The 19279-nt window shown below is 41.8% G+C and overlaps 1 protein-coding gene across 1 annotated transcript in view; it reads left to right on the top strand.

Annotated features, from left to right (window-relative positions):
- The window catches only part of LOC309558737 (dipeptidyl peptidase 4-like), a gene marked incomplete at its 5' end in the record, with an annotated part of 178779 nt that overhangs the window by 22961 nt on the left and 136539 nt on the right, over nucleotides 1-19279 (top strand). The window contains one exon of the mRNA XM_082261785.1: nucleotides 9386-9454. Within this exon, the coding sequence (XP_082117911.1) occupies nucleotides 9386-9454 (69 nt within the window). The remainder of the gene's footprint in view (nucleotides 1-9385; nucleotides 9455-19279) is intronic.

Raw genomic sequence — 19279 nt, forward strand, 5'->3', positions numbered from 1 at the left:
TGGAAGATTTCCCTGCACCTCTTGTTCTAAGGAAAATTCTAAAACTGTGCATTTCCCATTACATTCTGTCTTGGTGAAAATTAATAAACGGAGAGGATGAATCTGCCCAATGGTGATACAAACCACAAAAAAAAATTTGGGCTGTAAGTACACTTAACTAAATTTTCATCCATAAATAGCACTGGTTATAAATGTAATTGTATGTCTATTACCTAGGTAGGAAAAATTTTGTATGTACATATTTTGGACTCACTCTAACCTGTGTGTGTACTAACACATCATCAACATACACTATATTGTCTAAAGTATTAGGACGCCTGCCTTTACAGGCATATGAACTTTAGTGGCTTTCCAGTCTTAGTCCGTAGGGTTCAATATTGAATTGGCCCACCCTTTGCACTTTTAACAGATTCAAAAGTTTATTGATAAGAGAGTTTGGGGTGGAGGAACTTGTCTAACCTACACAGAGTTCTGACCTCAACTCGATAGAACACCTTTGGGATGAATTAGGGCATAGACTGCAAGCCAGGCCTTCTCGTCTAACATCAGTGCCTGACTTCACAAATGTGCTTCTGGAAAAATGGTCAAACATTCTCATAGACACACTCCTAAACCCTGTGGACAGCCTTCCCAGAAGAGTTGAACCTGTTTTAGCTGCAAAGGGTGGGCCAACTCAATATTGAACCCTACTGACTAAGACTGGAATGCCATTAAAGTTCATGTGCGTGTAAAGGCAGGTGTCCCAATACTTTTGGTAATATAGTGTAGGTGTTAATGGACCCTTATATGTTTTTCCTAGGGATCTTTGTAGCCTCAGAATCCTGAACTGCAAGGCTGTGCTATAAAATGTAGGTATGGGAGCATAGCTACAGCTCACTATTATACAATTCAATATCAGAAGGGGATCTCCTTGACTCGAGAGGCCTCTCTATTCCCAGTAGCCTCAGGCATGTGCAATTGTCCGACACTCCACCAGGCCAGTGGGACACCGCAGCCCCAAATGGCCGGTCTGCCTTACCTAATGGGAGAACCAAGAGGCATTTCCAACATGGTACCTTAAGGCAAGTCTCAAAAGATTAGACAAAAAATATAGAGATCATGGGACTTTAAATGAGGCAGGTCACTTTTCAAGAGTAAATATAAAAAAAAAAAAAAAAAAGTACATAAAGTTTCAAATTTATTAAAAAGTCACTGAACAATATTCCATGAACATACAAATTAAAAAATATGGTAAAGGCATCTGAAACAAAGAGCTGACATATAAAAATTCATAAAATAGATTCATAATAAACTGATACATGATGATATATACTTGAAAGGTTGAAAATACATGATTGACATAGATATGACAAACAAAAAATCTTGATATCCTAAGACTCTATGTTTCACGAATCCCTGTCCGCTTCATCAGGAGTTTAATGCCAGGGGGTATCTATAAATATAGGCAAGTATGCAAAAAAAAAAAAAAATGGGAAAAACCTAATTACTCAAAAGTCAGCTCAAATAGTGAAACCAGCATCCAGAAAAGGGCGTCGGACAAACGTCTCTCCTGGGGCTGTGGCAGGAAAACCCATCCAGATCAGTGGGGACAGCAAGAAGGCAGGCCAGGTAATATAGTGTAGTCCATGAAATAAATAGAGTGAATTGGCATATCTAGCCCCCATTGATCTAAAAAATATATAAACATATGTGTATATGTAGCCCTGCTCCCAGGGGAGTGGCTTAATGCAAGTATATCCTCTTTACTTCTGTTGGCCTGAGTCTGCTCCAACCCAACTGACACTATTGGTTCAGTCATGTTAAATTATCAGGACCACAAGAGATTGCAATAAAATATCAAATTTACTGCTCTTCGGTTTAAAGTTAGAAAAGGTACAAACAGAATCGATGATAAAGCAAGAATGTCAATAGTAATGTAGATCCTGAGTCCCCAACCAATAACTTGAGTAAGGTTCAGCACTCAGGATCTGGAATACAAACCACACATATATAATGTATGCACATACATATATATATGCTAGAGGGTTGTATTCTGTAAGAAGAATGTTAGAGAATAACTGTAGAATAAACAGTATAACAGTACTAACTAAACATCAGAGTGCACACTGTGTACTAATGGGGGGCTCCTTTACACTAGATTGCAAGAGTCTCCTGGAGAGTGAGGCCTCACTAGTCTTCACCGGCAAGAAATCCTCAGGCAATCCAAGGAAAGTAATTGTAATCCAAGTTTTAAATTATTAATTTTTTATATGTCAGCTCTATGTTTCAGATGCCTTTACCATATTTTGTAATTGTTATTGTGTACTTCGTATGATCATGGAATATTGTTCAATTAATTTTTAATACATTTGAAATTATATGTACTTTTTATATTTACTCTTGAAAAGTGACCTACCTCATTTAAAGTCCCATCACCTCTACAATTTTTGCCTGTATGCATTATTAGGGATGGAGGCATGTCATTGTGGATGCCTCGGGTCTCCATTATTTTTCTCAAAAGATTAGACAACTTCCATAATTTCTAGTGCTTGGCTGCTCACAGTGACACTGTTCCCTAGAAAAGGGCAGTTATGTGGTCTTTTCTTTCTCAGCTTACATGATGGTAGTTGCACTCTTCACTTCCCTTGCAGGACTCTCAATCTGTGGTGCAGAGCATGGTATACCATGTCTGCACAAAAATGGCTGCCAAATCTCATTGGAATCTTGGGACTTAATTGGCACAGCTTTCCCTAAAATGGCACAATTTAGTCCTCTGCTGGGTTTCCTTTAGTGCTCAGAGTACAGCAGCAATTATGTGATTCTCCAGGACACCATCCTGCCTAGAGTCAGTTGGGGGTGCAGCACCTTGGGGAGATGCCACTGCTGACCCTCTCCTCTAACATCTTTATAGGGCTGATATAAAGTTAAATGCATGTACTTACACTGCTTGCAAAAAAAAAATGTAAGAACATGTTAATTAATACAAAGCTGCGATAGTTTGTGTCCATCCATTGTCCTCCATGAGAGTCTTATTAGCATGCCAAGGTACCAGAAAATGCCTAGGAGTGATCTCATGACAAGCACAGGTATTTTATCACAAATAAAAAGGTGTCAACTCAAAGACTACCTCTGCAGAATGACTTTCACCACCCAGCAACCAGCACGTTTTCCTTATTTCTATACTAATTGTAGCAATATTCCCAAAGGAGCCGCTAAATAGATGCCCAGGATTGTTTTCCTAGTAATTGCCCTGCAGCCAGCCACAGCATTCTGATCAATCTTTAGACCCATTATCAGTGTAGGGTTATGCTTTTTTGATGCTTTAACGAAAACTTGAACTTGGATAGGTAGTGGGTATTTGTAGGGTACTTCAGTAACCTTTAGTATGAGTTCTCTTAGAACAGTGAGCCGAGTCCTCGCACAAATTAATGATGGACTGAGCTTTGTATTAGCAAGCTGAGGAGATTCTTCGTCCTCTGGAAAGTCCAAGAAAAAGTCCTTTCACTAAGAATTAAATAGACTGAGCTCTTTAGGACACAGGACACAATGTCCCCTTTAAACACGCTGGCAATAGCAGAAGAGGGAAGGCAGCAGCACACAGTCTCTAGAATCTCTAACACCAGTCTGTACTCCCTAATGCCCTTGGATAATTGGTTGCCTCCTTCCAATATCTTTTAGACACTTTCTCTCCATGGTACAAGACTAGATCCTCAGACGACAGCCTCTCGGTCAGCTTCAACAAACTAGCAACAAAGTAGGTCTTTAGCTAGCCCAACTGAGACCTCAATGAACCGCAGACGCATGTCAGAATTGCCTAGGGGGCCAACAGCTCCCCCCCCCCCCCCCCAGGTTGTGATCTCCTCCTCAGTAAAAAAGACCCCTCTGACCTCACTCTGAGTATATATACACACTCCCAACCAATATCTGGGCACCTTTATCCAGGGTTTGGCCATGGCTGCGTAAATATTCAGCTGCTGATTAGACTCTCTTCCGTACCATTTCTGGACAAACAGGGGGGGAATGGTTAACCTTGCAGCAACTGAAACAAAGAACAGACCAGAACAGAACAATCAAACACAGCCATGCTGATTACAGTGAGCCATAACTAAATTTGCCTAACAATAACCTTCAGCTCACCTGAATACAGTGAGCCAGAACTACATTTATGTAACATTGCACCTATCTAGGAGAATGCTACACATTGCAAACTTTGTGAGGCACATTTTTTAGGCTGAACTTCTTCTATTTTCTTCTATAGAATGCATCCTGCTACTATTCCACTAGGGAGCCAGTGATATTGTTCCACCAGCCTCTAATGGAATATGTTCAGGATAATAAAAAAAATTGGCTCCCAAGGAAGGGAATTCAGCTCATGAGCTGTGCCTTTACCATGTTGAGCAGAAGCTTCACTCCTAAGAACAGATGAGTAGAGTCAGAATAATAAACTGAAATAACACATATACAGTATAAATAATAAAAAAAAATGATTTAATAGTATTTTCTAAAAGCCTCTAAGTTGCTGTATTTTTGGGGTACATTTTATTAGCAGTTCAGTAAGAATTGGCTCATCTGAATGCAAATTTACATAATGATGTGACTTTTAGGTGTTTCATATATTGTGTGTCTGATGTTACTTAACATAAACTGGAAAAAATGCACTCCACCCAAACTGCTCTGCCAACTGGCACTCTCCTTTGTCACAAACAAGCCATGCCAGGGCTCTCTGGAAACTCTGACCAGCAGATGTAACATTACTTTACTATGATCTGGCAAATTTGTATACTGAACTGATCACTAGAAAGCTCAGTCATTGGTGCCCTGACAACAATACACAGCCACCCTTATTCTTATACAGTGGTGATCGAAAGTTTGGGCACCCCAGGCAAAAATTTGTATTAATGTGCATAAAGAAGCCAAGGAAAGATGGAAAAATCTCCAAAAGGCATCAAATTACAGATTAGACATTCTTATAATATGTCAACAAAAGTTAGATTTTATTACCATCATTGACACTTTCAAAATTAAAGAAAACAAAAAAATGGCGGCTGCAAAAGTTTGGGCACCCTGCAGAATTTATAGTATGCACTGCCCCCTTTGCAAGGCTGAGACCTGCCAGTGTCATGGATTGTTCTCAGTCTGGGAAGACCAGGTGATGTCAATCTCAAAGGTTTTAAATGCCCAGACTCATCTGACCTTGCCCCAACAATCAGCACCATGGGATCTTCTAAGCAGTTGTCTAGAAAACTGAAACTGAAAATAGTTGACGCTCACAAAGCTGGCGAAGGCTATAAGAAGATAGCAAAGCGTTTTCAGATGTCAATATCCTCTGTTCGGAATGTAATTAAGAAATGGCAGTCATCAGGAACAGTGGAAGTTAAAGCAAGATCTGGAAGACCAAGAAAAATATCAGACAGAACAGCTCGCAGGATTGTGAGAAAAACACTTCAAAACCCACGTTTGACTGCAAGATTCCTCCAGAAAGATCTGGCTGACACTGGAGTTGTGGTACACTATTCCACTATAAAGAGATTCTTGTACAAATATGGTCTTCATGGAAGAGTCATCAGAAGAAAACCTCTTCAACGTCCTCACCACAAAAATCAGCTTTTGAACTTTGCAAATGAACATATAGACAAGCCTGATGCATTTTGGAAACAAGTTCTGTGGACCGATGAGGTGAAAATTTAACTTTTTGGCCGGAATGAGCAAAGGTACGTTTGGAGAAGAAGGGGCACAGAATTTAATGAAAAGAACCTCTGTCCAACTGTTAAGCATGGGGGTGGATCAATCATGCTTTGGGGTTGTATTGCAGCCAGTTGCACAGGGAACATCTCACGAGTAGAAGTAAAAATGGATTCAATAAAATTTCAGCAAATTTTGGATGGTAACTTGATACCATCTGTGAAAAAGCTGAAGTTAAAGAGAGGATGGCTTCTACAAATGGATAATGATCCTAAACACACCTCGAAATCCACGGGGGATTACATCAAGAGGCATAAACTGAAGGTTTTGCCATGGCCTTCACAATCTCCTGACCTTAACATAATTGAAAATCTATGAATAGATATTAAAAGAGCAGTGCATGACAGACAGCCCAGAGATCTCAAAGAACTGGAAGACTTTTGTAAGGAAGAATGGGCTAAGATACCTCAAACAAGAATTGAAAGACTCTTGGCTGGCTACAAAAAAGCATTTACAAGCTGTGATACTTGCCAAAGGGGGCAGTACAAGATATTAACTCTGTAGGGGGCCCAAACTTTTGCAGACGCCATTGTTTTGTTTTCTGTTATTTTGAAAGTGTAAATGATGGAAATAAAATCTAACTTTTGTTGACATATTATAAGAATGTCTAATCTGTAATTTGAGGCCTTTTGGAGATTTTTCCATCTTTCCTTGGCTTCTTTATGCACAATAATACAAATTTTTACCTGGGGTGCCCAAACTGTCGAACAGCACTTTATATTTGTCTTCTAAGTTGTATTACTGTATATATTTTAGGAGTATGTAAACCAATACTCCCCACCTCAATGTAACTAACTTATTGTCTAATTTCCCAACTCCACTCACACTGTCAGGAACACACTAGATCAACTAAAGCTGTTCTACCGTCAATTTTTTTGGACTGCGGGAGAAAATCACACAAAAGGAGACATCCATAGAGACTTAACTCCAAAAAAAAAAAACATACCCGGAAATTTCTGTTCTAATATAGGACTACTTCCACAAATTGAAAGCAGAACTCAATGCAGATATAAGATACAAATAATATTTGTAATTATGATTACTGTAAGTACCTCAATTTGACTTGACATCAGCCGCTAGCAAACCACTGTATAGCAGTACTTAGACTTGGCGAGGTAGGTGCCCGACTAGGTGCCAATGAAGTGGACTGCATACAAATGTGTTGACATGGAACATGCTGATAGAAGGATGGAGAACCAAGTGAACAGGGGGATGACTCCATGACTTAGATTTTCTGCTGCTGCTCTTTTCCTGTCCACTCAACAGGCTGAGGTTGAAGAACAAACACTACTGTATTCCTTAAGTGTAAGTGGTATCATCCATCTGGCTGTGCTGAGTGAGGAGACTGTGGTAATCCTAGGAATGAACAGGCAAAAATATGAATCATTTGGCAGGGTACACCGCTCCAATATTTGTATTTCATCTGTATTTAAAGATGGCCATTGGTGGATTGAAATTTGTCTGGTTCATCCAGGACCAGACAAGTTTTAAACCATCTATGGCTGTTCCCACATGACAGAGGTCAATCTAACGAATGGCAATGTTAGAAATTTTTCATCCAATCAGTGGCTGCAGCCAGGCCCCGCTGCAGCACTAATCAGTGTATTCTAACAGCAGAGGAGTGTCCGTGGTCAGAATACAATAGCACAATAAAATAGCACAGTTGAGAGGATTCCTCTATCCTCCATTCCTCCATCCATGTCACTTGTGTGGATGAAACTGTACTTTTTTTTCCCCATCAGCTCGCTGACCCATATATGCACAATGTGTGTATGCCAGTGCACATATGTGGATTGGAAAAGAGGGTGGGCTTTAACACCCATCACAAACAAACAAAAAATTCCCATGACACTTACCAGTTGGCCTGCAAACAAACTAAATTGACACTGTCTAACAATTCACATTAAAAAAAGAGGCTTTAGTTGCACACATTTGCAAATATACTGTATACAGTGCCTATGTTAAGGCTCCTCTATACACTGCAGTCCTACCTCTATAGTTTTGAGAGTCTCCAAGTTGAAGCACATATAGAAGTGGATACATTAAGGGCAGTCTTGCCTGGAGGGAGCTCACTCCTCCTTAAAGGCACATTGGATGCCCATCAAGAACACAATGGCAACTGAAGGCATCCATTGTGTCCCCACACCAAATCAGCGCACAAGCTATACAAAAAGATGGCAACCACCCCAATTTATAACTAGCCTTTGCAGTAAGGAAGGGCAACAAAAAATTCCCAGTACACTTACCAGCCAGCCTGCAAAAAAACCAAATTGATCTGGTCTAACAATTCACATTAAAAACAGAAGTTTTTGTTGTACACATTTGCTTTAACACCCACTCTTGGCACATATGCATCTATGGGCAGCAGCGGTTTCTGTGCTGAGAGCGCAATCACTGCACGCTCCCAACACCTGGTCTCTAGTAAGTCTTTAGTAATGATCTGGAGCAAGAGCACCAACTTCCAATCATGTGACCACTATGGAAACCAATCACAGGCAGACATTCCTGGCCCCCGGGTGTAACAGCCCAGTTAAAGTGACACTGGGATTGGGCACAAAGGTGTTAAATGGAGTTTAGCTGTAAAGTAAAAGTACTGAGCTCTTGCTACAAGGGGTCCAAAAGCTCACAGGACTTTGACCAAATTTGGCAGGCCTTACTGGAGCAATGCACAGGGATTTAGCAGGACCTATTTTGATTAGGTTTTGTGTTTATGTATTTAATAACAATTAGTAGGCTTCTTGCACATAGTGCCCGAAAACACCATATTTTTGGGCAATTAGGCGTGTTTTTTGCTGTCAACGGGCCTGTACACATAAGTGTGTAAGCTTGCGCTGCATATAGATCAGTAAAAGAAAAATACAAAAACCTGTGTTGCAGGTCAGTTTTTTTACATTCATTTGTGCAAATAAATGCATATTTGCGCATACGCCACCCTCCCTTGATTTACAATAAAAGTTAGAGTTTTTACGTGTATGTACACATACGCACAAATACTTGCAAATGCAATACAGCCCATCCTTAGGTTTTTTTTTTTCTGGCAGGAATATCTTATGTTTATACATCACTACCATGTGCAAGTACTCTAAAAAAACAAAAAAAAAAAAAACACTAATTCCCAATGTGCATTTGCCTAAAGTCTAGTACCCTCTGTCATTAAACAAAATGTACTTTTACTTCTCCCTGCATGACAACATACCGTACTACAATTTGCCAATAACTTTTTTTTTAAAAGACATACTACCCCTCATTCACATCATTCAACTTCTGATTTCCCCCTTTTTTTTTTCCTTAAGTACCCAGACTTCCATAAAACCTAGATAAATTTCTGGGCTGATAGCTAACTTACAAAGTGATCACACACTCCCCCCTCTTCTCAGCCCAAAACAGCTGGCAGAAAGTTTTCTCTCTCTTTTCCTGTACACTTTTAAGCTGATCTGTTGCAGGCTGCACTCTCCTCACTTAAGGACTTTTAGATGACCCTGTAGATCAGTGTCTTTGCTATTAGAAAAATGTTGTAATGTGCTTGGAATTGCTTTCAAGTACCTAGGACTATGCCCAATCCTACTGCTCCTTACTAATGTTTAACTATTTGCACTGAAGTTGTTAACACAGTGACTTGGATGATCACAAGATAGCTGATACTTAAACTATTCTTTTTCCTTTCTGCGTCACTGCTCTCACTTACCTTGGAGCAGGGGACTACATTCCTCTAAGGAACCCAACAAAGATGCAGGTAAGTGACTTACCTTGATATATTGCAATGTACAATTATGTTTTTTGCAATGTTTGCATTTAAAGAAGTAGTAGCTAATGAACTACAAACTTCAACATACCTTTCTAATATTGAAGCTGCAGATTCATAGTTTTGATAAAACATGATTAATTGTAATCTCCTATGTATATAGTATATCAGTGCACCCCTGCACGTGGGTCAGCATACAGTGACAAATGGTTCTTCTTTACCATATCTTAATAGTTGCATCAGGTACTATACAGTATAAACGTCAGATGTTCATTGGGATACCAGCTGCAGCACAGATGCATCCAAGTATGATTGAATGAAGGTGTACATTTTTTTTTGATTCTTGAAATCTTTACATATGTTGTAGAAAATTTACCAGCAGCATGAAAAGATTAGTTAATCTTTAGTTAAAGCATTGTAGGGTGACAATACTGAACGTCTACCAAAACAAAAGGGTAAAATTACAGGGGTATTCAGACCTGCTGCACTTTTAAGCTTGCAGTGAATGTTGCTTCTGGATAGTCCACTCTCAATAAATGAATGGAAATTGCTCTACCTTTAGTTACATTAACAGTGGTTTGCAATTAACTTCCAAGAGCACTACGCCAATTGCATAACTATACCCATAGAACAGATTTTTTTAACCAGTGTGCCTTCTGTGTTCTTCATGGATGTCTTGGCAAAATGCTTAAAAATTGCCCAAAAATGATGCACAAGCCAGTGGATCAAGTCTGCCTTTTTGAAATCAACAGGTTTTTGTTTTGCAGCATTACAACCTTTGGCACCATGCAGGTCAGCCGCCAGCATCCTAGTAACCAATGGCATCAGCGGTTGGTGAGGGAGATGTTGGGGACCTACACAGAATCCTTGTTTGCCCCTCCCCCTGCCCCTTTCCATCAGCACTGTGGTCACTTTAGCTGAGTAAAGTAGAACAGAAACACTGGAATATTAATACCAGTGTGCATTGTAGGGTGATGGTACTGAATGTGTACCAACACAAAAGGGTAAAATGATGTGGGTATTTAGACCTGCTGTACTTTTAAGCTTGTAGTGAGTGTTGCACCTGGATGATCAGCTCTTGAAAAATAAATGGAAATAGCTCTACCTTTTTAGATACAGGTGCAGAGGCTCGCAGTTAACTTCAAAGAGCACTACACCAATTGCATAACTATACCCATAGAACAGACTTTTTCAGCCAGTGTTCCTTCTGGGTTCTTCAGGAGTATCTTGGTAAATGCCTAAGAATTGCCCATAAATGATTTACAAGCCAGTGGGGTAGATCAAGCCTGCCTTTTTGAAAGTCACAGAACCACACAGTCATAATATCACAGTCAATGTATTACATAATATGCTTTGATACAAAATGTGTTGTAAGGTCCATATTACAAAATCCCACCTTTTTTGTTCTGCAAAATTACAATCTTTGGTACCATACAGGTCAGCCACCGGCATCCTAACAACCAATGGCGTCATTGGTGGATGAGGGAGACGTGGGGCTCCTACACAGAATCCTTGACCCTCCCCTGCCCCTCTCAGCACTGTGGTCACTTTAGCTGAGTGAAGGAGAAGGGAAACACAGGAATATTAGTCAGTACCTGTGTGCAAAGCGACTTTGTAAGAATAAATCACCTGTAATGTTTGTAAGGGTGCTTGTGAATGGCTATGTAATGGCACCATGAGCACAAGTCCCTGCCTCTCTTCTTCCTTCTAGAACAACAACCCACCTGCTTGAGGCTTTAACCTTCTGCTATCTTGTGCCTTCTCCATGCCAGAGGCCTCCTCATGACATTCCTGGCCATTAAACTTTATTTCTTAAAAGAAGGAATGTCCACACAGAAATAGGAGTGTTGCACTTTAATGATGGTAGTATCCAGGGTCACTTGATAGTACATTCCCAAATCACATACAGTGGGTTATACACAGCAGTCACATGAGAAAGCATCCAGCAGCAAATATAGCAGGCCATCTTCCCTAGCTCAGTCTTTCTCCACCCAGGGTCATTCGTACTCACTCAGAGGTTCTGGTTCCCCTTTAGGGTGTTTTTGTCCACTCACCATTACTTACAGATAGGATCACTACAGACACATTTAGTTGGGTACACCCCTCCCAGGTCCTCCAGGGGGATAGCCTAACTCCAATAAACACTTAGCTTGACCTAAAAGGCCTTTTGAAACCCACCATAGCCTCCATCACCATATGGGTCAAGAAATCAACAGCTGGCTCTTCTGGGTGCAGGTATACCTCTTCCCATCCTCCAGCCTTGTCCAGGCACTTTACTTGCTGACTACATCTTCCCAATGGTGGGGTCTCTTGTTCCCATTCCCGAACTGTAATATGGTTCCCCTCCTGGTTTCTATGTGGGCACGGACTCACCCATTACATTACTACAGGAGAGCTGTAGCTTAAAGAGACCTAACACCTGTTTACACTTTTCTCTGAACCCCCAGTGACAGATTAGTAAATTGCAACTGCTAACATGTTGGTTATCCTGTGTGCATGGATGCTGCTGTGTTATGTGAAATTATTAGTTTAGCTTTTACATTTTCAAATGCGGTACCTCGTGTATAATTTTAAAGGGGGCCTTGACTGAAAAAAAGGGTTAAGAAATACTGCCTTAGAAGACCTTGCAAAAGCCTGGGTGTGGGACACTGCCTTACTATGCAGTAATTTATGCAGGTGGCAAAAAAACATTCAACCAATACATTTGGATAAAATTAATGTGTATATAGAGTGTGTGTGTGTGTGTGTGTGTGTGTGTGTGTGTGTGTGTGTGTATGTATGTATATATGAGGGGGAGAGTAGAAAAGTCTGTGGGGGTGCTATTACACATAGTTATGGCCCTACCCTACATACAGCAAATTATACTTGAGTGATAGGAGAAATTGTCCCCATTAAATTTTACAGAGCTCTTGAGCTTTTACTCCATAAAGAAAAAACATTAACCTTAAGTAATAAATAAAGAGGATTTGTATAAATGACAATGTTCAAAGGCCAGGTACCTGCTCAGTAATAAAGAACAGTCAGCTTAAAAAAATCTGCCTTGCCAACAATTCATGAGAACTGCTTTGGCAATGTTGTTTGCAGTATGAAGATCCACCTTGATATTTGCGTAACTTGTTTTTATAGGCTCCAGGCTTTTGATTTTAATTACATTTTTCACCTGCAAGACTGGAATACACATTAATGTATTCATACACAAATAAATATTATGGGAGAACAGTACATTGCTAAGGATATTAGAATTAACCTTTTTAATAGCTTTTTACTTTTTTTTTTATTTTTTATTTTTTTATAATGGGGTCTTATATTGAAGTACAATAGACTTGCAAGGATCTGGTGGTCAATTTTTTTATCATTTGGGTTTTGAAGTAGCAGAGATGTGTGTGTAAGCCAAACATGAGGAAGATAATTATTTTTGAGGGGGTACAGCACCCCCATCACGGACCAAATTGAAAGGGAAGCTGCTGCTTATGACTAATGATGATGATAAAAATACAATAATTTACATTATTTTGCCAAAGACCACAGCAGTAGTGTTGAGCGAACACGGACTGTATTATTCGTGTTCGTACCGAATAATTGGATTTTTTGTACCCGAACACGGACACGGACACTTTACTGTATGTTCGGGTAAAAATCCGTGTTCGGTCGTTTTATTTCCGGGTTTTGCATGCTTTGGCGCTCTTTTCATGGCGGGCTTTCAACAGCCAATCAACAATCGTTTAACTGGTGTGCCTTAAGCCATCCCAGCCATGCCTGCAAATGTCTCAGTAGCTGTGATTGGCCGTCTGAAGCATGTGACCAAGTCTTTATAAGTTCGAGGCAGCCGCAGCGGCGTCATTATGCTGCTTAGATTCAGGGACAGAGCACACATCAACGTGCTGGCTGCTGATTAGGGAAAGATAGGCAGGAAAAAACCATTTGTGTCCGGATAGAATTGAGGGACAGGTCGGAGTGTTTAGGCAGGGCGAGTTGTAGGCATTTTAGGGATAGAGTCTGCTGAATTATATAGGGTCAGTGTCTTCTACAAACTACAATCGATATTGCTGTGTGGGGGGTGGGGTCTGCACTCAATCCTGATCTACGATCTCTTCTCAATCCTGTTAGGGACAGAGTCTGCTGAATTTTAGGGAAACTGTGTTCTACAAACTACAATCGATATTGCTGTGTGGTGTGGGATTGGAGATAGGCAGGTGTCAGTGATCCACATCCATTTTTCTGTGTGTGAGCTGCAGTGAACACAATCTTTTTGGGCTGCAGTGAACACAATCTTTTTGGGCTGCAGTGAACACAATCTTTTTGGGCTGCAGTGAACACAATCTTTTTGGGCTGCAGTGAACACAATCTTTTTGGGCTGCAGTGAACACAATCTTTTTGGGGTGCAGTGAACAAAATCTTTTTGGGGTGCAGTGAACACAATCCTTTTTGGTGTGCAGTGAACACAATCTTTGTGGGGTGCAGTGAACAAAATCCTTTGTGGGGTGCAGTGAACACAATCTTTTTGGGGTGCAGTGAACAAAATCCTTTTTGGGGTGCAGTGAACAACATCCTTTTTGGGGTGCAGTGAACACAATCTTTTTGGGGTGCAGTGAACAAAATCCTTTGTGGGGTGCAGTGAACACAATCTTTTTGGGGTGCAGTGAACACAATCTTTTTGGGGTGGAGTGAACAACATCCTTTTTGGGGTGCAGTGAACAAAATCCTTTTTGGGGTGCAGTGAACAAAATCATTTTTGGGGTGCAGTGAACACAATCTTTTTGGGGTGCAGTGAACACAATCTTTGTGGGGTGCAGTGAACACAATCTTTTTGGGGTGGAGTGAACAACATCCTTTTTGGGGTGCAGTGAACAACATCCTTTTTGGGGTGCAGTGAACACAATCTTTTTGGGGTGCAGTGAACACAATCTTTGTGGGGTACAGTGAACAGAATCTTTGTGGGGTGCAGTGAACACAATCTTTGGGGGGTACAGTGAACACAATCTTTGTGAGGTGCAGTGAACACAATCTTTGTGGGGTGCAGTGAACACAATCATTGTGGGGTGCAGTGAACTCAATCTTTGTGGGGTACAGTGAACACAATCTCATACTGAAGGTTTGAGGGTGCTGCCTGTTCCATACTCCCCCTACTCCTCATCTAGCCTTTTAGGGGTACAAACAATAGTAATTGGGGCCTAGTGTGGTTGTGTACGTGTGATATACATACACTTTTTTGGGATCATATTTTCTATTCCGCTATTTAATCAAAAACCTTTGGGGATCAGTTAAATTGGGGGATAGTCTGTGTTGGTACGTGTGAGAGAGATCCACCTTTCCAAGTTGTTGGGGTTCATCTCATACTTCTGAAGGTTTGAGGGTGCTGCCTGTTCCATACTCCCCCTACTCCTAGCCTTTTAGGGGTACAAACAATAGTAATTGGGGCCTAGTGTGGTTGTGTACGTGTGATATACATACACTTTTTTGGGATCATATTTTCTATTCCGCTATTTAATCAAAAACCTCTGGGGATCAGTTAAATTGGGGGATAGTCTGTGTTGGTACGTGTGAGAGAGATCCACCTTTCCAAGTTGTTGGGGTTCATCTCATACTTCTGAAGGTTTGAGGGTGCTGCCTGTTCCATACTCCCCCTACTCCTAGCCTTTTAGGGGTACAAACAATAGTAATTGGGGCCTAGTGTGGTTGTGTACGTGTGATATACATACACTTTTTTGGGATCATATTTTCTATTCCGCTATTTAATCAAAAACCTCTGGGGATCAGTTAAATTGGGGGATAGTCTGTGTTGGTACGTGTGAGAGAGATCCACCTTTCCAAGTTGTTGGGGTTCATCTCATACTTCTGAAGGTTTGAGGGTGCTGCCTGTTCCATACTCCCCCTACTCCTAGCCTTTTAGGGGTACAAACAATAGTAATTGGGGCCTAGTGTGGTTGTGTACGTGTGATATACATACACTTTTTTGGGATCATATTTTCTATTCCGCTATTTAATCAAAAACCTCTGGGGATCAGTTAAATTGGGGGATAGTCTGTGTTGGTACGTGTGAGAGAGATCCACCTTTCCAAGTTGTTGGGGTTCATCTCATACTTCTGAAGGTTTGAGGGTGCTGCCTGTTCCATACTCCCCCTACTCCTAGCCTTTTAGGGGTACAAACAATAGTAATTGGGGCCTAGTGTGGTTGTGTACGTGTGATATACATACACTTTTTTGGGATCATATTTTCTATTCCGCTATTTAATCAAAAACCTTTGGGGATCAGTTAAATTGGGGGATAGTCTGTGTTGGTACGTGTGAGAGAGATCCACCTTTCCAAGTTGTTGGGGTTCATCTCATACTTCTGAAGGTTTGAGGGTGCTGCCTGTTCCATACTCCCCCTACTCCTAGCCTTTTAGGGGTACAAACAATAGTAATTGGGGCCTAGTGTGGTTGTGTACGTGTGATATACATACACTTTTTTGGGATCATATTTTCTATTCCGCTATTTAATCAAAAACCTCTGGGGATCAGTTAAATTGGGGGATAGTCTGTGTTGGTACGTGTGAGAGAGATCCACCTTTCCAAGTTGTTGGGGTTCATCTCATACTTCTGAAGGTTTGAGGGTGCTGCCTGTTCCATACCCCCCCTACTCCTCATCTAGCCTTTTAGGGGTACAAACAATAGTAATTGGGGCCTAGTGTGGTTGTGTACGTGCGAGATACATACACTTTTTTTGATCATATTTCCTATTCCGCTATTCAATAAAAACCTTTGAGGATCAATTGAATTGCGGGATAGTCTGTGTCGGTACGTGTGAGAGAGATCCACCTTTCCAAGTTGTTGGGGTTCATCTCATACTTCTGAAGGTTTGAGGGTGCTGCCTGTTCCATACCCCCCCTACTCCTCATCTAGCCTTTTAGGGGTACAAACAATAGTAATTGGGGCCTAGTGTGGTTGTGTACGTGCGAGATACATACACTTTTTTTGATCATATTTCCTATTCCGCTATTCAATAAAAACCTTTGAGGATCAATTGAATTGCGGGATAGTCTGTGTCGGTACGTGTGAGAGAGATCCACCTTTCCAAGTTGTTGGGGTTCATCTCATACTTCTGAAGGTTTGAGGGTGCTGCCTGTTCCATACCCCCCCTACTCCTCATCTAGCCTTTTAGGGGTACAAACAATAGTAATTGGGGCCTAGTGTGGTTGTGTACGTGCGAGATACATACACTTTTTTTGATCATATTTCCTATTCCGCTATTCAATAAAAACCTTTGAGGATCAATTGAATTGCGGGATAGTCTGTGTCGGTACGTGTGAGAGAGATCCACCTTTCCAAGTTGTTGGGGTTCATCTCATACTTCTGAAGGTTTGAGGGTGCTGCCTGTTCCATACCCCCCCTACTCCTCATCTAGCCTTTTAGGGGTACAAACAATAGTAATTGGGGCCTAGTGTGGTTGTGTACGTGCGAGATACATACACTTTTTTTGATCATATTTCCTATTCCGCTATTCAATAAAAACCTTTGAGGATCAATTGAATTGCGGGATAGTCTGTGTCGGTACGTGTGAGAGAGATCCACCTTTCCAAGTTGTTGGGGTTCATCTCATACTTCTGAAGGTTTGAGGGTGCTGCCTGTTCCATACCCCCCCTACTCCTCATCTAGCCTTTTAGGGGTACAAACAATAGTAATTGGGGCCTAGTGTGGTTGTGTACGTGCGAGATACATACACTTTTTTTGATCATATTTCCTATTCCGCTATTCAATAAAAACCTTTGAGGATCAATTGAATTGCGGGATAGTCTGTGTCGGTACGTGTGAGAGAGATCCACCTTTCCAAGTTGTTGGGGTTCATCTCATACTTCTGAAGGTTTGAGGGTGCTGCCTGTTCCATACCCCCCCTACTCCTCATCTAGCCTTTTAGGGGTACAAACAATAGTAATTGGGGCCTAGTGTGGTTGTGTACGTGCGAGATACATACACTTTTTTTGATCATATTTCCTATTCCGCTATTCAATAAAAACCTTTGAGGATCAATTGAATTGCGGGATAGTCTGTGTCGGTACGTGTGAGAGAGATCCACCTTTCCAAGTTGTTGGGGTTCATCTCATACTTCTGAAGGTTTGAGGGTGCTGCCTGTTCCATACCCCCCCTACTCCTCATCTAGCCTTTTAGGGGTACAAACAATAGTAATTGGGGCCTAGTGTGGTTGTGTACGTGCGAGATACATACACTTTTTTTGATCATATTTCCTATTCCGCTATTCAATAAAAACCTTTGAGGATCAATTGAATTGCGGGATAGTCTGTGTCGGTACGTGTGAGAGAGATCCACCTTTCCAAGTTGTTGGGGTTCATCTCATACTTCTGAAGGTTTGAGGGTGCTGCCTGTTCCATACCCCCCCTACTCCTCATCTAGCCTTTTAGGGGTACAAACAATAGTAATTGGGGCCTAGTGTGGTTGTGTACGTGCGAGATACATACACTTTTTTTGATCATATTTCCTATTCCGCTATTCAATAAAAACCTTTGAGGATCAATTGAATTGCGGGATAGTCTGTGTCGGTACGTGTGAGAGAGATCCACCTTTCCAAGTTGTTGGGGTTCATCTCATACTTCTGAAGGTTTGAGGGTGCTGCCTGTTCCATACCCCCCCTACTCCTCATCTAGCCTTTTAGGGGTACAAACAATAGTAATTGGGGCCTAGTGTGGTTGTGTACGTGCGAGATACATACACTTTTTTTGATCATATTTCCTATTCCGCTATTCAATAAAAACCTTTGAGGATCAATTGAATTGCGGGATAGTCTGTGTCGGTACGTGTGAGAGAGATCCACCTTTCCAAGTTGTTGGGGTTCATCTCATACTTCTGAAGGTTTGAGGGTGCTGCCTGTTCCATACTCCCCCTACTCCTCATCTAGCCTTTTAGGGGTACAAACAATAGTAATTGGGGCCTAGTGTGGTTGTGTACGTGTGATATACATACACTTTTTTTGGATCATATTTTCTATTCCGCTATTTAATTTAACTGGGCCTCCATGCGAGACCTGTGTGCCTTGTTGCGCTGTTTTGAGTACTCCACCAACATGGCCAGTGGCAATGACGCCGTTCTCAGCTTAACTATCCCACTTCTATGCCTCCTTGAAAAAACAATTCGGGCGATGATGGAAGAGGATGTGGCACAGGATGAGGAGGAGGAGGAGGATGAAGAGGTAACATTTCCAAGGCTTTCAGGGCAGTCATTCGCAAGGGGCTCCGAGGGTGGGTTCCTGCACACGCAAACGCCAGGGACGCAATTGTCCAGCAGGGGCACAGTTCTGGAGGATGAGGAGGATGAGGAGGAGGAGGAGCTGGAGGAGGAGATGGAACCATGTTCACAGCAGGGTGGCACCCAGGCCAGCTCATGGCCATCACTGGTGCGTGGCTGGGGGGATACAGAGGACACGGACCATACACCTCCCACAGAGGACAGCCTTTCGTTGCCTCTGGGCAGCCTGGCACACATGAGCGATTACATGCTGCAGTGTCTCCACAACGACCGCCGAGTTGCCCACATTCTAACTTGTGCTGATTACTGGGTGGCCACGCTGCTGGATCCCCGTTACAAGGACAACGTACCGTCCTTAATTCACTCACTGGAGCGCGATCGCAAGATGCGCGAGTACAAGCGCACGCTGGTAGACGCCATGCTGCTGGCATTCCCATCTGACAGCGGGGCCACAGTGAAAGCACAAGGCAGAGGAGGAGGAGGAGGAGGTCGCCAACGCAACCAGGGCACCGCCAGCACCTCAGAAGGCAGGGTTAGCATGGCCGAAATGTGGAAAAGCTTTGTCAGCACGCCACAACA

This window comes from Pelophylax lessonae (genome assembly GCF_965119305.1).
Source record: "Pelophylax lessonae genome assembly, chromosome: 6".
Classification (NCBI taxonomy): Eukaryota; Metazoa; Chordata; class Amphibia; order Anura; family Ranidae; genus Pelophylax; species Pelophylax lessonae.